This window comes from Aquarana catesbeiana, linkage group LG03, assembly GCF_042186555.1.
Source record: "Aquarana catesbeiana isolate 2022-GZ linkage group LG03, ASM4218655v1, whole genome shotgun sequence".
Taxonomy (NCBI): Eukaryota; Metazoa; Chordata; class Amphibia; order Anura; family Ranidae; genus Aquarana; species Aquarana catesbeiana.
The window spans coordinates 709,504,907-709,529,337 of record NC_133326.1 but is presented as its reverse complement, the minus strand read 5'-3'; the positions used below and the strand labels follow the sequence as shown (position 1 = coordinate 709,529,337).

The following is a 24,431-nucleotide window of genomic DNA, read 5'->3' as shown; positions in this document are numbered from 1 at the left end:
GCACACTGTATCTGGTGGCAGGCTTCTGGTGGCAAGTGGCACACTGTATCTGGTGGCAGGCTGCTAGTGGCAAGTGGCACACTGTATCTGGTGGCAGGCTGCTGTTGGAAAGTGGCCCACTGTGTCTGGTGCCAGGCTGCTGTTGGAAAGTGGCCCACTGTGTCTGGTGCCAGGCTGCTGGTGGCAAGCGACACACTGCATCTGGCAGCAAGCGATGGTGGTAAGTGAAATGCTGCATCTGGCGGCAGGCAACTGTGGAAAGCAATACACTGCATCTGGTGGCAGGCTGTGGGTGGCAAGTGACACGCTGCATCTGGTGGCAAGTGACAAGCTCAGGTTCCCACTGATTCTGCATGATGGTGAGTTAATCTATTTCACTATATATTACAAAGTAGTAATAGAAATAATGGAATTTGGTCATCCTGACACCATATCAAGCATGGTGTCAGGATGATTTTAAGTGCTAACACCAGCCATTTGCCCGACAAATCACCCCCTCTGCCAATTTTCCCATCAACCCCGAGATTACACCCCCCACCCTTATCTTTTTTTGGGAAGGGGGGGTTGTCCCTGAATGGCAGTTTGGAAATATGGTCTCCCTATGTTGCTGCGGGTGAGAGACTGCATAGCAGGTGGTATTGGTGGTGTTGCTGCTGCTCAGAGACTGCATGGCTGGAATTACTGGTGAGAGTATATTTAATTTGTTTTAGTGAAAAATTGTTTGCATTTTCATTTTGTTTCCATAAAAAAAGGCCCACCAAAAAAAGCTAGCTGCCATAACCCCAGTATCCCCGTGTTACAAGATAAAAGTGGTCTATGCGGCAAGTTCACCACGAGATCACTTTTATCACTTTTACCCCCCCTCCCGCCGTAATCCGGTGCCCTCTGCCGCTTACCGGAGCCGTCGGCAGAGGCGGAGGCGATCGGGTCCGTTCCCTAGCTGTGCATGGAGACGAGTGAGGGGAAGATGGCCCCCACCCATCTCCATGACACTGCAGGGTGGAAGCGATGTCAAAACGTCACTTCCGCCGTAAGCTCTTAAAGGACCATTTTATTTTTTAAATTATTTTAAATGACAACTTTTTTTTTTTTTAATTTCATTTTAGTGTAGATATGAGATGTGAGGTCTTTTTGACCCCAGATCTCATATTTAAGAGGTCCTGTCATGCTTTTTTTCTATTACAAGGGATGTTTACATTCCTTGTAATAAGAATAAAAGTGACACCATTTTTTTTTTTAAAACCGTGTAAAAATAAAAAATAAAAGGCAAAATAAATAAGGAAAAAAAAAATTTAAACGCGCCCCGTCCCGCCGAGCTCGCACGCAGAAGCGAACGCATACGTGAGTAGCGCCCGCATATGAAAACAGTGTTCAAACCACACATGTGAGGTATTGCCACGATCGGTAGAGCAAGAGCAATAATTCTAGCCCTAGATCTCCTCTGTAACGCAAAACTTGCAACCGGTAGAGTTTTTTAAATGTCGCCTTTGGAGATTTTTAAGGGTAAAAGTTTGTCGCCATTCCACGAGCGGGCGCAATTTTGAAGTGTGACATGTTGGGTATCAATTTACTCGGCGTAACATTATCTTTCACAATATAAAAAAAATTGAGCTAACTTTACTGTTGTCTTTTTTTTTAATTAAAAAAAGTGTATTTTTTTTTTTAAAAGTGCGTTTGTAAGACCGCTGCGCAAATACGGTGTGACAGAAAGTATTGCAATGACCGCCATTTTATTCTCTAAGGTGTTAGGAAAAAAATGTGTAATGTTTGGGGGTTCTAAGTAATTTTCTAGCAAAAAAACCTGTTTTTAACTTGTAAACACCACATCTAAAAAAGAGGCCCGGTGGTTAAGTGGTTAAGGTGACATTAAACCCAAAATCAAAAATGTAATATATTGCAGCTTACCAATCATCAGATGCAATGGCTGCATTCAGGGCCAGTGCCAGCATAGGATACCTAAGGCAGCCCGCCTTGGGGCATCAAGAGAGGGGAGCTAAAGCCAGGGGTCCCTCAAGAAGTGCTTATAATGTAAAGGTACTGGCGCTATACCATGCAACTCTTAAATCCAAATCTCTATACAAAATCTGGTAACAGTGCACAACTTATTAATGAAAATACAAATACATGAATAAAGGATAAAAAAATAATAGTATAACCGTGAATATAAAGGCAACTATATATTGCAATGTTACTGTGCCCAACACCACTAATCGTAAAGTGCTTCCACATATGTATGTTTTCTGGTAGCTTCACCACGGGTGCTCAGAGGGTAGATGGCAACTCACCAGAGGTGTCTGACCCCTTGTTACAAGAGGTCAAAAAATGCTTTGTGTATGACACATGGGTTTCTGGACTTCCACCATTCCACTCCAACGATATATCAGGCTTGGCTAGGGAAATAATGATGTACTCCACCAGGGACACAACAAGGGGCTTTATAGTGTAGTAAGTTTATTGATAATTGCATAAAACAAGCTTAAAATGATTTTGCACTCACATGTAGGGCTACAACTAACGATTATTTTCATAATCGATTAGTTGGCCGATTATTGTTTTGATTAATCGATTAATCGGATAATAACCTTAAAGAAAGTGTGGTGTATAATTTAGTTAATATGTAAAGTTTAAAAAAAAGGCAATTTTATTATTAAATATCTCTATGCAGTGGTAAATACAGTATAGATAACCAACTATATGGTTAGGGAGCAAAATCTCTAATCCACTCTGAGAATAACCGACAGAAGAGATATACTGTATATACTATTCGAGGTTGAATCTGGTAAACATCATCAGACTCAAATACATTTTTTTTATTTAAAAAAAAAAAAATTAAAGACTGTTTTGCCGATTTTTCAGACAGAACTGTAATATATTACAGTGCCTTAAAGTATTCATACTCATATTTTGTCATGTTACAACCAAAAACATAAATGTATTTTATTCGAATTGTATGTGATAGACCTATACAAAGTGGCACATAATTGTGAAGTGGAAGGAAAATGATAAATGTTTTTCACATTTTTTTTACAAATAAATATGTGAAAAGTTTGGAGTGCATTTGTATTCTGTCCCCCTTACTCTGATACCCCTAACTAAAATCCAGTGGAACCAATTGCCTTCAAAAGTCACCTAATAAGTAAATAGAGTCCACCTATGTGTAATTTAATCTCGGAATAAATACAGCTGTTCTGTGAAGCCTTTAGAGGTTTTTTAGAGAATCTTAGTGAACAAACAATATCATGAAAGCCAACAAACACACCAGACAGGTCAGGGATAAAGCTGTGGAGAAGTTTAAAGCAGGGTTAGGTTATAAAAAAATATCCCAAGCTTTGAACATCTCCTGGAACTCTGTTCAATCCATCATCCAAAAATGGAAAGAGTAAGGCAAAACTGTAAACCTACCAAGACATGGCTGTCCACCTAAACTGACAGGCCGGGCAAGGAGAGCATTAATCAGAGAAGCAGCCAAAAGGCCCATGGTAACTCTGGAGGAGCTGCAGAGATCCACAGCTCAGGTGGGAGAATCTGTCCACAGGACAACTATAAGTCGTGCACTCCACAAATCTGGTCTTGGAAGAGTGTCAAGAAGAAAACCATTGTTGAAAGAGCCATAAGAATCCTGTTTGCAGTTTGCGAGAAGCCATGTGGGGGACACAGCAAGGTGTTCTGGTCAAATGAGACCAAAGTGCTTCCAGTCTATGGGTGGAGTCCTCAAATCTCCCGATTCCCCCCACAGATATTTATCCAACCCCCCCTACCCATATCCCAGCATGGAGGTGATCAGTGAAGGTGGTGGTAAAGGTGTGGAGGTGTCGGTTCGGGTTGCACAGATTATAAAAGGAGATCCGTCCGACCTCATAATCCAGAACTATCCTGACTCTGTTACTGGGGATATTGATGGGTAAGGGGATCAATTCACTGTCATGTATCACCAAATACTGATCACCATTCTGGTACAAACCCCAGGACTTGTTATTATATCCAATCAGTGACTGCCCTCCTCTCCTGACTATACTGGGGTAACACATCCCGACTATCCAGTAATCTGATCCCCCGACATCCACTTCCCAGTAATGTCTTCCTGAGGAGAAACTCTGACTGCTTAACATCTGAGACCAATGCTGAAATCTCTCTGGTGTTTCTGAACGATTCTGGTTTCTATCTGATCTGGATACAGTTTTCCTGTCATCTGATATATGGAGATTATTACCAGCTGTATTTACATCCAGTAATCTGTCTGCAGCTCCCTGTATATAGAAGTCTACATTTCCCTCTGTTGTTATATCAGATAATGTGTGTGATAACCCAGCCACATCCAGACCCCCTCCATCATGGAGGAGTTCCTCATGTCTCTCTCTGTCCTCATTATCTCCATCCTCAGTATCACACAAGTCACCTGTGTCTGATTCCTGTATGACAGTCAGTGGATCCGTCATGTTACACAGCTCCTCAATGTGACGCATCTTCCTGGACAGCTCCTCCTTCTTTATTTCCAGATCCCGAATGGAGATGGAGATCCACTCTGCCCACCCAGAGATCTCCCTCAGGACTCTCCTCTCCAGGTCTTCCAGATGTCTCCTGAGATCTCTAAACAGGGCAGTGACTCTCTCGGTGTCACCAGATGCTTTTTCTTCTACTTTCCTCCTGTTTTCCTGCAGACTGTGGACTCTTTCCTCTGTCTCCTCTCTTTATCAGAAGTTTCTGCAGAACATCATTCAGTGTCTTCTTTTTCTTCTCAGAAACCTCATCCAGTGATTCCATCTCATGTCCTTTATGTCCTCCACCAATCAGACAGCAGGACACACAGACACAAGTATCATCCTCAGTGCAGTAATACTCCAGGATCTTCTTATGGACGGAGCATTTCCTGGACAAGGTGGGGTCACATAAGATGTGTTCTGGGAACCTTTTGTGAACAATCAGGTGTTTATCACACAGGGAAACCTCACAGTGTCCTGCTGTCCTCCAATCAGACAGCAGGACACACAGACACAAGTATCATCCTCAGTGCAGTAATACTCCAGGATTTTCTTATGGACGGAGCATTTCCTTCTCTCCATGGACAAGGTGGGGTCACATAAGACGTGTTCTGGGGACCTTTTGTGAACAATCAGGTGTTTATCACACAGAGAAACCTCACAGTGTAGACAGGATCTAACAGCAGGTACAGGAGAGTCCAGACAGTGAGTACAGAAGACCCCGGACTTCTCCTGATCTGGCTGACCAGACTGGAAATTCTCCACTATGTTACGCAGTGTTATGTTCCTGTGCAGTGCAGGGCGATCCTGAAAGTTCTCTCTGCATTGAGGATAGGAATATTCTCCAGACCCCCCCTGTGTATCCAGCACACGATCAATACAGCCCCGGCAGAAGTTGAGTCCACATTTCAGGCTTGCAGGATCTGTATAAATGTTCAGACAGACGGAACATTCCAGCTCAGTTCTCAGATCACCAGACGCCATCGCTGACAACAGAAGAGAGAAGTTACGGTGAAAACCTCTGACACTTGAAAAGAATTCAGTTATGCTTTTAATATTTACCTAAACAGGGTGAGGCTGATTTTTGCTCATACTTTACCCAGGGGATTAGTTATATGGTGGATTATAAAAGTCTCCCATACAGAAAATATAACTGTCCAGGGAAAATAAAAAACAAAGCTTAATGCAGAGCATGGAATGGCAAGGAAATCACATTTGGCAGGAAGCAGCAATTTTAATAAGGAAGTGTAAATAAAGTGAAACACTAATGTAGCACCACGCCCATGAGAGCCGCTGGAAGATAACTGACCCCAAAGGTTGCCCTGACCTTGCAAGCCTCTCAACACCTCTGACACCCTGGGTTCCAACATATTTCAAAGTGAGAATGCAATTACACAGACAATTGACTGTAGCAAAGTAAACAAGTATTTTACTAAGGATTCTTAAAGCAGATAGGAACGAGAATGGCTTAGGCAAATATCTTTCAGTGTTAAACTCTTACTCGTGGTAAACATGCAAAGGGTATGCAATGTTGAAGTGAATAGATACAATAAATATTATTGTACCTATACAGTGGAACCTCAGATTGCTAGTAACGTGGTTAACGAGCGCTTCGCAATACGAACTGTATTTTTAAAAATCGTAACTCGCATTGCGAGTGCTGTCTCGCAAAATGAGCATGATTCAGGCCAAAGCGTGTGCAGTACCGTGTTTGGCCTGAAGTGGGGGGCGCTGGAGCCGATCGCAGCTGATCGGCGCTGTTCGGAAATGCACGGAAAGGCCCGAGGACAGCTCGGCTGACCTTGGCAGATCTCGGGAACGGAGTCAGCCAAGGTTTGCTCGGGCCTTTCCGGCCGTTTCCGAGGCTCTCCGGCGCCCCCCCATCTCTGGCCGCATGCGGTATTGCATGCCATTGAAGTCAATGTGGAACGATATTTTTTCGTTTCCATTGACTTCAATGGGGAAACTCGCTTTGATATGCAAGTACTTTGGATTAGGAGCATTCTCCTGGAACGGATTATGCTCGTAATCCGAGGTTCCACTATATATTAATTTGTCTATCCCTATAATTAGCTAGTCTATTAAACTCTGACCACATGTTACTGTTGATATCACAATAATACATGGTTAGCTATGAAACCAAACACACGGTTTATAAGTAATAAAGTCTTATTTATTTCCCAAGGAAATAGGAAACGCTAACATGAAAGATATTACAATATTACAAATCATATGATCAGAACATATAGTACAAGAATATCAAGGATACTTATCACAAGGCTCTCTGTGAGGCTTTGTATCATCGACTAGGCTCAGATGTTAAAGAGAGATAGCCATGTGGCTTAGGCAGCCACCCGCCTTGAACCAACAGCGAAAAGGGGAAGAGAGGGCTCTTGGACTCGTTCAGTCCTTTTTACTCAAACATTCACACCCACTCGTAGCCACCCCCACTTGCCTCCTGTCCAATGGATATTGCCAAGATGTCAGGAAAGGATCCGTCCGCTGGCAAGATATATCGTTTGGCATGCAGTACTGGGGTCCACCAGCAGGTGTCTCCTGGCAGTGTTGAACTGTCAGGAGAATATTTCCTTGCTGGTGTCATTTCATCTTTTGGCCACAGTACTGACGTCCACCAGTGGATGGATCCTGGCAGTATGGAGCAGACAACACTCCCTGCGCTCAGGTGTGACTTGAAGTCAATCACAGTCAGTCCTATAAATACCCGGCAAGCCCTCATATGCTTGCCTTGGTATCTCTCTCCTTGAGCCCTGACCTTGTTCGCCTGTTACCTGATCCTGAACCTGCATCTGACCTTGTGCCCGAGCTTATCCTGACCCGATCCCTTCAGTGTTCCTATACCCTTCAGCCTGATCCATCCCCTCTCTGTCCTGTTGGTTCCCTGTCCCTCATTTACTGATCTTCCTGTGTATGACCTTGGCTTGGCTAAACGTTTATGTCTCTGGTATATCCCTTGTTCTTGCTGACCTGCTGTGTATGACCCTGGCCTGGCTGACATCTGTGATTCCAGTATTGCCCCTTGCTGTAGATATTGTTGTTTGTAGTGGGTTTGTTGGGTTGGTTGTTTACTGTTTGTATTTTCTAATTATCACCTATTTTAATAAATATCACTATTCACTTACATGTGTTTTGGGTTATCTCTGTGCAGTCCACACAGTCTGGTCTACTAGTCTCCTGACAGTATACCAAGGCAAGCATATGAGGGCTTGCCGGGTATTTATAGGACTGACTGTGATTGACTTCAAGTCACACCTGAGCGCAGGGAGTGTTGTCTGCTCCATAGTGCCAGGATCCATCCGCTGGTGGACGTCAGTACTGCGGCCAAAAGATGAAATGACACCAGCAAGGAAATATTCTCCTGACAGTTCAACACTGCCAGGAGACACCTGCTGGTGGACCCCAGTACTGCATGCCAAACGATATATCTTGCCAGCGGACGGATCCTTTCCTGACAGTATGGAGCAGACAACACTCCCTGCGCTCAGGTGTGACTTGAAGTCAATCACAGTCAGTCCTATAAATACCCGGCAAGCCCTCATATGCTTGCCTTGGTATACTGTCAGGAGACTAGTAGACCAGACTGTGTGGACTGCACAGAGATAACCCAAAACACATGTAAGTGAATAGTGATATTTATTAAAATAGGTGATAATTAGAAAATACAAACAGTAAACAACCAACCCAACAAACCCACTACAAACAACAATATCTACAGCAAGGGGCAATACCGGAATCACAGATGTCAGCCAGGCCAGGGTCATACACAGCAGGTCAGCAAGAACAAGGGATATACCAGAGACATAAACGTTTAGCCAAGCCAAGGTCATACACAGGAAGATCAGTAAATGAGGGACAGGGAACCAACAGGACAGAGAGGGGATGGATCAGGCTGAAGGGTACAGGAACACTGAAGGGATCGGGTCAGGATAAGCTCGGGCACAAGGTCAGATGCAGGTTCAGGATCGGGTAACAGGCGAACAAAGTCAGGGCTCAAGGAGAGAGATACCAAGGCAAGCATATGAGGGCTTGCCGGGTATTTATAGGACTGACTGTGATTGACTTCAAGTCACACCTGAGCGCAGGGAGTGTTGTCTGCTCCATACTGCCAGGATCCATCCGCTGGTGGACGTCAGTACTGCGGCCAAAAGATGAAATGACACCAGCAAGGAAATATTCTCCTGACAGTTCAACACTGCCAGGAGACACCTGCTGGTGGACCCCAGTACTGCATGCCAAACGATATATCTTTCCAGCGGACGGATCCTTTCCTGACACAAGAACTAATATCTGACCATTCTCCAGGAAACATGCTGTATTGTCCACTAGGGGGCAGCGCTTGTCCATGAATCAACCTGGGTCAAATCTTCATAGACATCTTGGTCTTTGATCTTCTATAGCTCAACCCATCAATTAACCTGGCAGCCATTGTCCCTTTCAAGTTTGCGTTATAGCAATAGACGGTCCGGAGCCAAGAGCATTCCAGACCACCCCCAGGAAAGCAAATGCTTGGTTGTATCAACCAGGGAATGAAGTACCAGAAGTAGGACATTAAACCATGTTGACTTCCAACAAATGACATTGTAGGGTGTACACAGGCTGGGCTTCTACCCGTTCACCAATGTGGATGATACCAAGGCTCAAGAGAATAGAATGTCCCAGAACAGGCTCTTGAAACATCCGCAATCAGTGAAGCGTGCCTGGCCATGCACCCAGTGATGCTGAGATTCTGCTGTAACTCTACTGGCGACAATGAGAGTGACCCCTGACAATCTCGCTGACTCGCCAAGCCTCTCCCAGTTGGCTGAAACTTGTAGTCTGCAGCAGTCTGGCTCCAATGCAAATTCTGGCAACTTGAACCACATATCCCACGACCCCCTGCCCTCAGCTGTGGTCTCTGCTTGCTCTGCATTCAGGAGATGATGAGACAGTATCAGGGCTGAACACCAGAGAGAAGCAGACTCACTGCAGCTGGTGTTACAGGATCTCCCATGATGGCACAGGCAAAGTTAGCCATCACCTAGCTGCATCCTCCCCCCACTTGAAATCTTTGGTCCTCCAAAGAAGTAGAAACTTCACAAGGTATTATTTTAACTAATAATTGGTGGTAAAGCCAACACACAAATTATAACAACATCAGCCACATCTCAATTTCAACAACAATTTGCATACTTCAGGATTTTGCTGAAACTATTTATATATGCCTTCGGTTAACTCATAGTCAGTCTGTTGACAGGCCAGGGCTATTGCCGTGGCCCACCCAGTAGTGTCAGAGAGTGAGTCAAGGTCACCTCCTACCCAATAAATGGTTGTGGGGTCTGGCACTGGATTCTGCCATTGAATGGTGGGTATTAGTCCATCTGAATTTTCCCCTACGACATCATAAGTTAGTCTCTTGGGAGGGTTTATGTTTCACCTCAGTTGGATAGACGAGAAGTCTTCAAGCACAGCAGTGGAGCCTATGTCCAGATTTCCAGCACTGTTGGAAGTGAAGTGTTCCAAAGAGGGATCGATGGAATCTGATTCAAGTTAGGAAAGGTTCTGTAGCTTCAATATCAGGGTTTGTGTAAGTTTGGCCTCCATGAGAGTCCACATCTGCTAGCAGGATTTCAAGTTCAGGGGAACAGTACAATCTAGGTTATAGTAGATCTGCATTCTTGAAACTGATCAGATCTTCAACACCCCCTTCATTAGATGGGCTAACCAGCTAGATCTTAACTTTATCAACCCTTTCAGGTGGATGTAGAATTTCCACTCCTGAACTTGAAGATCTCCTCTATTTCTAAACTGCATGAGGGCCAAAGTTGGTCTCTTGGTTTGAGGGCCAAAGCCAGTGGGGCACTATCTACTCATCTTTGCTGTCTTCATCTTCCAATATTGGGTGTTTGCTCTGAACCCGCCAATGCAGCCGCGTTCTAAGGGGTGGTGACTCATTGCTCAGGGGGATTGTTGTCTGACGTACTTGGAATGCATTGGAAAGGGAAAACAAATACTTCTGATGCCACATTTCCAAAGGGCCTGTTTTCCCTTCAGGGTGAATTTGCAGCCCAGGAAGTTGATTGCAGATGATGTAAGGTTGGGGTCACCAGAGATTTGCTAACTTGTGCTTCCCATGCACCCCCTAGGTTCCTCAGCAACACATAATCTTCCGGCAGAAGATCTTACATTTTTACTTTTAGGTCAAAATTCTTTTTGTTCCTCTGCTCTCGAGCAGTAGCATTCTCTACCACTTTCTCAAAAGCCTGTTTTAGGTTCGTCTGCAGTCTATCAACATATCCTTTATTGGAAGCTAGGGAGGTGTGATCTGTGGATATTCCAAAAGCCAGACCAACTGGTAGTCGTGCCTCTCTTCCAAACACTAGTCTGTAGGGGAAGTACCCAGTGGCATTATTTGTTGTGCTGTTGTATGCATGAACGATGGCTGTAATTTGGCTGCCCCAGTGCTGTTTCTTCCCAGAAGGTAAAGTCCCAAGCATGTCAATAAAGTATGGTTGAACCTCTAAAGCTGAGGGTCTCCCTGTGAGGGATATGGATAGGGCCAGGATTTCTTTATGTCCAGCAGCTGACATAACTGGTGCACAAGTGAGCTGTCGAAGGCTCTGCCTTGATCAGTGTATTTGCACAGGCAGGCCATATTGCATTGGGTTAACCAACACAACTTTGCTTCTCCTGCCAGCATCGGGTTTTAGGCACAGAAAGTCAATGCAAAACTAGTTTCATAGGGCCTGACTTTGTACACATCCCATGGGTGCAGATTTTACTGGCAAGGTCCATTCCTTTGGATGCATGGTAAACAGAAGTGACAGTAGCTCTCTACTTTGGCTCTAATGTTAGGACAATAGAAATCTCTGACTAACCTAAAGGTCCTATCTGGGCCTAAGTGTCCATGTTCATCATGGAGCATAGCCAACACAGTTTGTCTGTGTTTCTCCAGGTGGAATAGCTGCCATTTTTCTTTGGAGTCCTCAGAGGGGCCCCTCCTGTACATCAGTCCATCTTTCATCTGTAACCGGTTCCATTCCTGGTGCACTATTTTGGAATCCATGACCTCACTCTTCAACAGTAGACTATGGTTTTGTTTGGTCAGCTCTTCCATAGTCAAATGACTTCCAAGCCCCATGCCTCACCTGGCTCAATGTGCAGCCTTCACACTACACCTTATTCTTAAGCAACTTGTTAAATGGCCGGGCAATCTTTGAAAAGTTCACCACAAACCTCCGATAATATGAGCAGAACCCAAGGAAAGATTTCAGCTTCATCACAGTTCTCGGCCGGGGCCAAGTAGTGACCACTTCTAGCTTCTTCGGGTCATTAGTGATGCCTTTTGCAGAAATTACACGCTCTAGGTGACAGGAGTTTGGTAGAACTGGCACTGCTGTAACCACAACTTCAGTCCCTCTTCATGAAGCCTCTCAAAGACTTTCTTAAGCCTTGCTTCATGTTCCTCTAAGGTCCTTTCAAAGATAATAATGTTGTCCAAGTACACCAGGACCTCAATCAGGTCTCAATCTTGTGGAATTCGTAGAAATCCCCAGCAGGCAAATAAATGCTGTCTTCTCCCTATTGTCGGGGTGCATAGGGATCTGGTAGTATCCGCTCTTTAAGTCCAACACACTAAACCAACTCGCCCTGGACAGATGCTGAAGGACTTCAATACGAGGGGTGGTGTACTGATCAGGAATGGTCCTCCTGTTCAAAGTTTAGTAATTGATGCACATCCGCAGCATCCCATTCTTCTTCCTCACAACCACAATAAGGGGAAGCATAAGGGCACTTGGACTGCTGAATGACTCGTGACTTCTTCAGCTCAGCCAGCTGCTCTCTGAGATCTTCCAGATCACTGAGTGGTACCTGCCTTGCTCTTTCTCTGAATAGTTTATCCTTCTGTAACCAAATCTGGTGCTGAGCACACTTGGCATAACCCACATCAAGTGATCTCTGAATCTTTCCTGCCATTCAGGAGGTAACGTCTCAGAGGAAGAAAGAAATTCTTCTCTCAGCTTCTCTTTATCTCTTCTCTCAGTTATCTCTACCAGGGTCACTGGGGTGGCTGAACTTACTCGCCCAATCAGCAATCGGGCCCTTAGCATGACTGGGTGATCCGTGACTTTCCGGAGACTAACTGCCACCTTCTGTCCATTCTGGGACAGGGTTTGGTAAGTATTATCTCCGGAACCAATTCCACCCCTGCTTCACTCGGTTGGGCATCAGTCTCCAAAAACAATACAGGGGCCTGGCTGATTCCAAGTCAACTTGACAGTAGCCTTTATACAGTCTATTTCACCCAGCTGCAACATCTTCTCTTTTGCTTCCAGCCTCAATAGTCTTCCCATCCCTTCAACTGTTATAGAAGTCTCTGTGTAACAATGTCACTTGTGCTCCGGTGCCCAGTAATGCTTTGGCATAGACGGCTTCCACTTGCACTGACACAATGGAATGAGGGCCTATAAGTAGGGATGAGCCGAACACCCCCGGTTCGGTTCGCAGCAGAACATGCGAACAGGCAAAAAAATTTTCAAACACATTAACACCGTTAAAGTCTATGGGACACGAACTTGAAAAATCAAAAGTGCTAATTTTAAGGGTTAATATGTAAGTTATTGTCATAAAAAGTGTTTGGGGACCTAGGTCCTGCCCCAGGGGACATGTATCAATGCAAAAAAAGTTTTAAAAATGTTTTTTCAGGAGCAGTGATTTTAATAATGCTTAAAGTGAAACAATAAAAGTGAAATATTCCTTTAAATTTTGTACCTGGGGGTGTCTATAGTATGCCTGTAAAGTGGCGCATTTTTCCCGTGTTTAGAACAGTCCCTGCACAAAATGACATTTCTAAAGGAAAAAAAGTCATTTAAAACTACTAGTGGCTATAATGAATTGTCAATACATTTCATTGGCAATACAGATAAAATTCATTGAAAAAAACGGCATGGGATCCCCCCCAGTCCATTACCAGGCCCTTTGGGTCTGGTATGAATATTAAGGGAAACCCCGAACCAAAATAAAAAAATATTGCATGGGGTCCCCCAAATTCCATACCTCAGGTCTGGTATGGGTTTTAAGGGGGACCCCGCTCCAAAAGTAAAAAAAAAATGGCGTGGGGGTCCACCCAAAAATCCATACCAGACCCTTATCCGAGCACGCAACCTGGCAGGCTGCAGAAAAAGAGGGGAGATGGGAGAGCGCCCCCCTCCTGAACCGTACAAGGCCACAACCGGTAGTTGTGGGGGTCTGCGAGCGAGGGGCTTATCAGAATCTGGAAGCCCCCTTTAACAAGGGGACCCCCATATCCCAGCCCCCCCTGTTTGAAATGGTCTTGGGTACATTGTACCCGTACCATTTCACAAAAGAAGTGTCAAAATGTTAAAAAAACAAGACACAACTTGGGACAAGTCCTTTATTAAAAAATAATAATAATAAAAATGTCCCACGAAGTCCATTCATCTTCTTCTATGGCTCCGCCAACAGACCGAAAAAAAAAAACCCTGCCACCGATCCGCCTCCATGGGAGGCACCCGCCGTCTGACGCGTCCTCGCAAGTGACCGTTCTTATATAACTGAAGGCGGGGCCATGCGGTGACATACCTGGGTGACCCCGCCCCCCTCTGACACATGGGGACTTCCCAATGGCTTCCCCGTGGCATCAGAGGGGGAAGTTCCCGTGCGTCGGGGGGGGCAGGGTCACCCGGGTAAGTCATTGTGTGGCCCCGCCTTCAGTTATATAAGAACTGTCCCCTGCGAGGAAGGGCATGTGGGCTGGTACAGTTCAGGAGGGGGGGCACTCTCTTGTCCCCCCCTCTTTTCCTGCGGCCTGCCAGGTTGCGTGCTCAGATAAGGGTCTGGTATGGATTTTTGGGGGGACCCCAACGCCATTTTTAAAAAAAATTTGGCACGGGGTTCCCCTTAAAATCCATACCAGACCCTTCAGGTCTGGTATGGATTTTGAGGGGGACCCCTACACCATTTCTTAAAAAATAAAATTGGTGCAAGATTCCCCTTAATATCCATACCAGACCTGAAGGGCCCTGTATGGAATTTGGGGGGTCCCTCACACAATTTTTTTTTAAATTTTGGTTTGTGGTTCCCCTTAATATTCATACCAGACCCAAAGGGCCTGGTAATGGAATGGTAATGCCGTTTTTTTTCAATCACTTTTATCTGTATTGCCGGGACCCAACAATTCATTATAGCCGCTAGTAGTTTTAAATGACTTTTCTTCCTTTAGAAATGTCATTTTGTGCATGGACTGTTCTAAACACAATGGACAAACCATACAATACTGTACAAAAAGATATGTAAAAACGAAAAAAAAATAAAGAGTAGACTGTATATATACACTCTTTGCTCTTCTACCTTAAATTAGTTTTCTCAATTATATTGTTTACTGTATCTAATAAACCCTTCTATACAATATTTAGAACCTACCATCCCCACCTCATCCAAAAAAAAACAAAAAACAAAACCCAACCAACCTAAAACTCCCCAAAAATTAAATAAAAAAAAGGGAGGAGGAGAGGGGAGAGGGAAGGGGAGGAAGCGGAGGCAAAAGAGGGGCACAATCCAAAAAAAAAAATAATTAATTAAAAATAAATTTATTAAAAAGTGTGCATGGAACCTACCAACAATGACGAGGGAAGAAAAACAAACCAAAAAAGAAAAAAAACATTTTACTTACATTCCCCAGATCGGCCGGGTCCCTGCTCTCAGCTGAAGGCTGTGGTCTCTCCCCAGAGCCTCCCACCTTTCATCAGTGTCCCCAGAGTCAGCCCTCCTTTACATCAGGGTTCCCAGAGCCCCCCCTTATGTCAGGGTCCTTCAGAGTTTGCCTTTACATCAGAAATCCCACTTTTATTAGGATCCCATTACATCAGGGTCCCCAGGAGCCTCTCTCCTTAAATCAGGGTCCCTAGAGTCCCCCCTTAAATCAGGGACTCCAGAGTTCCCCTTTCATTAGAATCCCCAAAGTCACCCCTTTACATCAGGGTCCTAACAGTCCCCCTTACATCGGGGTCCCCAGAGCCCCCTTTCATCAAGGTCCCTAAATTGACCTTACATCAGGGTCCCTAAAACAACATTATATCAGGGTCCCCAGAGTATCCTATCCTTACACCAGGGACCCCAGAGTTCCCCCTTATATCAGAGTCCCACTTTCATTAGGATCCTTAAAGTCACCCTCCTTAAATCAGGGTCCCCAGAGCTCTCCTTACATCAGGGTGCCCAGAGCCCCTTTACAACAGGGTCCCTAAAGCCCCCTTACATCAGGGTTCCCAGTGCCCCCTTGCATCAGGGTCCCTAAAGCCCCCTTACATCAGGGTCTCTAAAGCGACCTTACATTGGGGTCCTCAAAACCCCCTTACATCATGGTCCCTAGAGCCCATTCCATTTAAGGAGGGTCCCCAAAGTTAGTCATGAAGAGCAGAGTGGGGTAAGGAGAGTGGAGAGGTTTAAGAGAATAGTTGGGGTAGTGGAAGGGGAGGAGGTGGTAGATGCCAGCTTACATCAGGATCCGTTCCTTCTCATTGCAGCAGTTGGCTACAAGAGAGGTGGAAGATGAAAGGTTGGGCACTGGAACTGGATAGGTTTGAAGGAGAAACGCCATCCTCCTCTGAATGCCAGGACATGGGGGAGGGGCAAGCATGCAATTGGTTACTAGGACATGGGCAGTCATAGAAACCAAACCCTAGTGCTGAAAACAGCGGGAGACGGTGAATGCTGTCAGTCGCCGTACATTCAGGGACAGCTCTGATTTCTGCACAGCCTGTGCTGTTGCTGAGTGGCGCAGCTGTGGCAGAAGATACGATGACTGGGTATTTGGGCAGGACACTCTGGGGGGGTTTGGACACAGCAACAACTGGCTGTGGCTGTGCCCTGGGCAGCAGTGCGCTCCTAGGCAGCTGTCTAGTTTGCCTAGTGGTAGCACTGGCCCTGCATCTGGCTACACTAAAAATTCCCCTTAAAAGGGTTGTAAAGTCTCAAGGTTTTTTACCTTAATGCATTCTATTCATTAAGGTGAAAAACCTTCTGTGCTGCAGCTGCCCCCCCAGAGCCCCCCATTTTTCTTACATGAACCCGGTCGTTCCAGCGATGAGCACGAGCAAAGCAGCTCCAGCCGATGTCTCTGTCCTCATTGGATAGATGGATAGCAGCAAGAGCCATTGGCTCCCGCTGCTGTTAATCAAATCCAGTGACATTTCAGCGGGGGGCGGAGCCAAGTCCTGCTGTCTGTGTCAATGAACGCAGGAGCAGGACTCGTGAGTGCGCCCGTACGAATGCCCCCATGGAAAGCGGCTCTCCGTGGGGGCACCAGATAAAGAGGAGGAGCCAGGAGTGCTGCCGGGGCAACCCAGAAGAGGAGGATCGGCCGCTCTGTGCAAATCCCTTGCACAGAGGAAGTAAGTATAACATGTTTGTTATCTTTTTAAAAAAAATTTTTACAATCACTTTAACCTGCCTGTAAAGTGGCACATCTATAGGGTTTGTACAGTATATAACTTACTACAGTACAGCAAAACTGACATTTACAAGGAAAAAATACTATTTAAATTGCAAGTAAATGAGTTTCAGGTTGCTTCATTCTGTTTGTAAGTAAAGTGGCTGGAGATTCCATACATCTATACTAGATCCCTATCCTAGATTATAGTCTGGTTTAAAAGTTAAGGGGGAACCCCAATCAAAAAATGAACAAAACTGGTTCCTCCAGAATCCATCTAAGACACTTGCTGTATTGTATCCGCATGCAACCTGGCAGCAAGTGTGCCACCTCCCTCCTGAATCATACCAGGCTACATTCCCTGAACATGGGGAGGGAACCTTGCCATCCCCCATGTTGATGAGAACGAGGGCCTTTTCCCCACATCCTTGGCCCTTTTGGTTGTGGGGGTCTACAGGAGGGGGTCTTATTGGAATCTGAATGCCCCCTTTAACCACTTCAATACAGGGCACTTATACACCTTCCTGCCCAGACCAATTTTCAGCTTTCAGCGCTGTCGCAGTTTGAATAATAATTCAGCAGTCATGCTACACTGTACTCAAACTAAATTTTTCCTACAAATAGAGCTTTCTTTTGGTGGTATTTGATCACCTCTGCGGTTTTTATTTTTTGCTAAACAAATAAAAAAAGACCGAAAATTTTGAAAAAAATAAAGTTTTGCTTTTGTTTCTGTTAAGAAAATTTGTAAATAAGTAAGTTTCCTCTTTCACTGATGGGCACTGATAAGGCGGCACTGACAGGCACTGATAAAGCGGCATTGATGAGGTGGCACCAATGAGCGGGCACTGACGATGGGCACTGGTAGGCGGCACTGATGGGCACTGGTAGGTGGCACTGATGGGTGGCACTGATATGCAGCACTGATGGGCATTGATAGGCGGCACTGATGGGCACTCATGGGTGGCACTGATGGGCACTGATAGACGACACTGATGGGCACTGAAAGGCGGCACTGATGGGCACTGATAGGATGGCACTGATAGGCGGCACTGCTGGGCACTGATATGGGGCACTGATATGAGGCACTGATAGGCATCCCTGGTGGCACTGGCAGTGGTAGGCATTGGAGTGGGCACTGATTGGCAGCTGCCTGGGCACAGATTGGCAGCTTCCTGGGCACATATTGGTATTTCCCTGGGGGTCTAGGGGGCATACCTGGTGGTCCAGGTGGTCCAGTGTGGTGGCCATCCTGGTGGTCCTGGGCGGCTTCCCTGGTGGTCCTGGGTGGCTTCCCTGGTGGTCCTGGGTGGGATCGGAGGGGGGGCTGTGCTGATAAACAATCAGCACAGACCCCCCCTGTCAGGAGAGCAGCCGATCGGCTCTCCTCTACTCACGTCTGTCAGACGCGAGTGAGGAAAAGCCGATCACCGGCTCTTCCTATTTACATCGTGATCAGCCATGATTGGACACGGCTGGTCACGTGGTAAAGAGTCTCTGTCAGAGACTCTTTACCTAGATCAGAGTTGCAGTATGTCAGACTGACACACCACAACAACGATTGCTGTGATGCGCGCCCCCGGGGCGCGCAGCGGCTCAATATCCTGATCACGTCATATGACGTCCGGTCAGGATATTGAAACCACTTTGCCGCCGTCATTTTGCTATATGGCGGGCGGCAAGTGGTTAACCACTTCAATACAGGACACTTTCACCCCCTTCCTACCCAGGCCAATTTTCAGCTTTCTTTTTTTTTCTGTTATAAAATGTTGCAAATAAATAATCTGTCTTCATAATTTTCAGTGTATTTTAGTCTGTAGGTAAGGTATAGAGTCTACAAACTATGGGATATATATATATCTGACAATTGATCAATCCTGATTTCTTAAGGCCCAAAAATGCCAGGACAGTACAAATATTCCCCCTTCTTGGAAAGTAGACACTCCAAGGTATTTAGGCATGGTGAGTTTTTTGAAGTTGTAATTTTTTGTAATTTTTTTTTGGAAAATTAAGAAATTAAAAATAAATTTTATATTTTATTTTCACAAATTATTTTACATGCTTTCACCAGTGCAGTACAGCGTCATCATATAACTGGTGTGATCAGGGACGCTGACTGGTGACAGTATGTAAAAAAAATATATTAAAAAAAAGAAAAAAGTTTTAAATTGTTTTTTTTTTGTTTTTTACACGCTGTGAGCAGAGCAATACAGCAGTACTATAGTAACATTGTACTACTCTGGGGAAGTGATCAGGTTTTTTCTTTTTTACACATTATAATTGTTTATACCAGTAAAATTCACTGTAATAAGCAACCATTTTTTTGCATGAAATTGATTAATTCAGTGTGTATTGTTGTGATGAGCTGTGATTGGCCCTGTCTGTACCATGTATCATCCACCCGGAATGACAACAGTCCCATTTGACTATAGGCCGGATGGGAACTGCTTTTGAGATTTTTTTTTTTACCTCAATGTAGGCTTCACATCTGTTTGCCACCCAGGTCTCACTCTGCATTAAGCTTCTGAGATCATGCCTCACTGGGGCTTTATATAGACTGTATGATGTACAGTATCTCACAGAAGTCAGTACAACCCTCACATTTTTGTAAATATTTTCTTCTATCTTTTCATGTGACAACACTGAAGAAATGACACTTTGCTACAATGTAAAGTAGTGAGTGTACGGCTTGTATAACAGTGTAAATTTGCTGTCCCCTCAAAATAACTCAACACACAGCCAATAATGTCTAAACCGCTGGCAACAAAAGTGAGTACACCCCTAAGTGAAAATGTCAAAATTGGGCCCAAGTGTCAATATTTTGTGTCGCCACCATTATTTTCCAGCACTGCTTTAACCCACTTGGGCATGGAGTTCACCAGAGCTTCACAGGTTGCCACGGGAGTCCTCTTCAACTCCTCCATGACGACATCACAGAGCTGGTGGATGTTAGAGACCTTGCGTTCCTCAACCTTCTGTTTGAGGATGCCCCACAGATGCTCAATAGGGTTTAGGTCTGGAGACATGCTTGGCAAGTCCATCACCTTTACCCTCAACTTCTTTAGCAAGGCAGTGGTTGTCTTGGAGGTGTGTTTGGGGTTGTTATCATGTTGAAATATTACCCTGTGGCCCAGTCTCTGAAGTGAGGGGATCATGCTCTGCTTCAGTATGTCACAGTACATGTTGGCATTCATGGTTCCCTCAATGAACTGTAGCTCCCCAGTGCTGGCAGCACTCATGCAACCCCAGACCATGACACTCCCACCACCATTCTTGGCTGTAGGCAAGACACACTTGTCTTTGTACTCCTCACCTGGTTGCTGCCACTCATGCTTGACACCATCTGAACCAATAGGTTTATCTTGGTCTCATCAGACCACAGGACATGGTTCCAGTAATCCATGTCCTTAGTCTGCTTGTCTTCAGCAAACTGTTTGCGACTTTCTTGTGCATCATCTTTTAGAAGAGGCTTCCTTCTGGGACGACAGCCATGCAGACCAATTTTATGAAGTGTACGACGTATGGTTTGAGCACTGACAGGCTGACCCCCCCCACCCCTTCAAAATCTGCAGCAATGCTGGCAGCACTCATACGTCTATTTCCCAAAGACAACCTCTGGATATGACGCTGAGCACGTGCACTCAACTTCTTTGGTCTACCATGCGAGGCCTGTTCTGAGTGGAACCTGTCCTGTTAAACCACTGTATGGTCTTGGCCACCGTAAATTGTAAATTCCAAAAGCCAATATAAAGGAATAGTAATGGTAAAAAAAACACTAGTGGTTTTAACTAATCTTGTTTTTTTGTACAATTCTCCTTTAAGGGGGCATGGCCAGGGGTGTGTCCTATGCCTGCCTTCTTTTGCTGATAGGTGTCCCTCATTCCCATCTCAAAAATTGGGGAGGTATGTAAATCTACCTATTGGGGACACAGACAACAATAAAAATCTGACAGAGGCACCAATTCCTCTCCACTCTACCCAATACCAAAAAATGTTTTGTCTTTAGCTATCTTTTAGCCCAGGTTCACACTGACAGCGGGAATTAATCCACATGATTTCATTCCTGCATGTCAGTTTTACGACTTCGGGGGCGATTTCAGAGACATCTGTGCTGGTAGATAGATAGATAAATCTATAAATCTATCTATAGAAAAAAGCTGTCTTCTTCTTGCCATAAGGTAGAGGATTCCAACATATCCGGTGAGTGAGGAACCATATAGACTCACAAGAGGAGGATTAAAAGTCACAGTTGAAGCAAAGAGCACTTTCAAAGAATCATTGTAACTAATAGTCACCATATTTATTAATTATAAGTATCAATTGATTTATTTATTTATAGATCATTGGTTTTTCACACAAATGGGATCATATATTTATTTAATATTCATTGTTTTAAAGGTTCACAATATTATTTGTCCAGGCATAGACACATAGGAATCAGACAAATTAATGTAATTATGCATAGATGTGGTGAGGCAAGCGCTGTTTAGTTCAGTTTTACCAGATAGGTAGATAGATCACACCCCCATTCGCTGACCAAATGAAAAACAATCCTTCACTATAATTAGACAGTAGGGATGAGCTTGATGTTAGATGTCACTGTCCTTTTGCGGCGACAGCTGTTATATAGCAAAGGGCGGGGCCACCCAGTGACGTAACGCCCCCTTCTGACATCATGTGACCTGAAAGCACCATCCCTGTGTTGAGGGCATGTGGCCTGGTACGGTTTAGGAGGGGGGGGCGCTCTCTCACCCCTCCCCCCCTTTTCCTGCGGCCTGCCAGGTATGGACTGGGGGGGGAACCCACGCCAATTTTTTCCATGATTTTTTTTATGTATATTGCTGGGATCCGGCAATACATTATATAGCCGCGAGCAATTTTAAATGACATTTTTTCCTTTAGAAATGTATTGCCGGATCCCAGCAATATACATGAAAAAAACCATGGAAAAAAATGGCGTGGGTTCCCCCTCCCAGTCCATACCAGGCCCTTTGGGTCTGGTATGGATATTAAGGGGAACTCCATGCCAAATATTTTTTAATTATGGCGAAAAATGGGCTACTTTACAGGCAGACTAAGGACACCCCCCCCCCCCCCCGGGACAATATTTAAAGGAACATTTCATTTTTATTGTTTCACTTTAAGCATTCTTAAAATCACTGCTTCTGAAAAAACGTCAGTTTTAAAAACTTTTTTTTGCATTGATACATGTCCCCTGGGGCAGGACCCGGGTCCCCAAACACTTTTTATGGCAATAACTTGCATGTAAGCCTTTAAAATGAGCACTTTCGATTTTTCACGTTCGTGCCCCATAGACTTTAACGGTGTTCGCACACATTTTTTGTCTGTTCGCATGTTCTGCTGCGAACCGAACCAGGGGGGTGTTCGGCTCATCCCTATTACATAGTTATTCCAGCCAATCACAGTGATCTGATTTGGCGCGATAGAGAAGCCTCATAGACCTATCTTTATCATAGAAAACATTGCAGGACTTTTGGCTGAATATTCCACCAATCCTATCTCCCCTCTCCCTGTGATGCCACCAATCTCTGGGCGGAAATCTCACTTTCCCTGATTCCCCCACATATCTTTATACAACCTCTCCATACACATAATACAGCATGGAGGGGCTCAGTGAAAGTGGTGGTGAAGGTGTGGAGGTGTCGGATCGGGTCACACAGATCATAAAAGGACATCCGCCCGGCCTCATAATCCAGATATATCCTGACTCTGTTACTGGAGATATTGGGTGGTAAAAGGATCTCTTTATTGTCATGTCTCACCCCATACTGATCACCATCCCTGTACAAACCCCAGGACTTGTTATTATATCCAATCAGAGTCTGCCCTCCTCCCCTCTCTATACTGGGGTAACACATCCCGACTCTAAATCCATCTGATCTCCCGACATCCACTTCCCAGTAATTTCTCCCTGAGGAGAAACTCTGACTGCTCAACACCTGATAACTACCCTGAAATCTCTCTGGTGTTTCTGGACGATTCTGTTTTACATCTGACCTGGATACAGTTTTCCTGTCATCTGATATTTGGAGATTATTATAAGCTGTGTTTACATCCAGTAATATGTCTGCAGCTCCCTGTATATAGAAGGATACATTTACTTCTGTTATTATATCAGATAATGTGTGTAATGTGTGTGATATCCCATCCACATCCAGACCCCCTCCATCATGGAGGAGTTTCTCATGTCTCTCTCTGTCCTCATTATCTCCATCCTCAGTATCACACAAGTCACCTGTGTCTGATTCCTGTAAGACAGTCAGTGGATCCGTCATGTTACACAGCTCCTCAATGTGAAGCATCTTCCTGGACAGCTCCTCCTTCTTTAATTCCAGATCCTGGATAGCGATGGAGATCCACTCTGTCTGCCCGGAGATTTCCCTCAGGACTCTCTTCTCCAGGTCCTCCAGACGTCTCCTGAGATCTCTAAACAGGACAGTGACTCTCTCGGTGTCACCAGCTGCTTTTTCTTCTACTTTCCTCCTGTGTTCCTGCAGACTCTGGACTCTTTCCTCCGTCTCCTCTCTCTTTGTCAGAAGTTTCTGCAGAACATTCCTCAGTGTCTCCTTCTTCTTTGCAGAAGCATCATCCAGTGACTCCATCTCATGCCCTTTATGTCCTCCAATAACACACAACATACAGGCACAGGTATCATCCTCAGTGCAGTAATACACCAGGATCTTCTTATGGACAGAGCATTTCCTGCTCTCCATGGACAAGGTGGGGTCACATAAGATGTGCTCTGGGGACTTTTTGTGGACTCTCAGGTGTTTATCACACAGAGAAACCTCACAGAGCAGACAGGATCTAACAGCAGGTACAGGAGAGTCCACACAGTGAGTACAGAAGACCCCGGACTCCACCAGATCTGGCTGAGCAGACAGGAAATTCTCCACTATGTTACGTAGTGTTATGTTCCTGTGCAGTGCAGGCCGATCCTGAAACTTCTCTCTGCATTCAGGACAGGAATATCCTCCAGACCCCTCCTGTCTATCCAGCACACGATCAATACAGACCCGGCAGAAGTTGTGTCCACATCTCAGGGTTACAGGATCTGTATAAATGTTCAGACAGACGGAACATTCCAGCTCAGCTCTTAGATCAGCAGACGCCATCGCTGACAGCAGAAGAGAGAAGTGAAAGTGAAACTCTCAGACACTGGGGAAGAATGCAGTTGGGAGGGTCAAAATGCTGTTTGGTTTGTCATATCTTCCTTTACAGGGTGAGGCTGAACAGTGGTATTAAAATAAATGGAGAGAAGCAGATAATAAAAAGACCTCACACAGTACACTTTTCTAGGGTAAATGAGGATTATTTTGAGAAAAGTATACACTGATTATAGAAATTTGTTTACTTCTCATGAAATCTTCTTCTCTAAAATGTCAGGTGAGGAGACATCTGCTCCTTCTACATCCCATTGCTGGAATGTCCATGGAGTTCATTTGACATGTAATACCATTGGGTCTATGTTTCTACTCTTCTTATCACCATTG

General features: G+C 45.0%; 1 protein-coding gene across 1 annotated transcript; it reads right to left on the bottom strand.

Annotated features, from left to right (window-relative positions):
• Positions 1 to 21,234: 21,234 nt before the first annotated feature.
• LOC141134895 (E3 ubiquitin/ISG15 ligase TRIM25-like) lies at positions 21,235 to 24,067 on the bottom strand. Its single transcript, XM_073624326.1, has one exon. The coding sequence runs from the start codon at positions 24,051 to 24,053 to the stop codon at positions 22,434 to 22,436; it is 1,620 nt and encodes a 539-aa protein (XP_073480427.1). The 5' UTR covers positions 24,054 to 24,067; the 3' UTR covers positions 21,235 to 22,433.
• Positions 24,068 to 24,431: the final 364 nt, after the last annotated feature.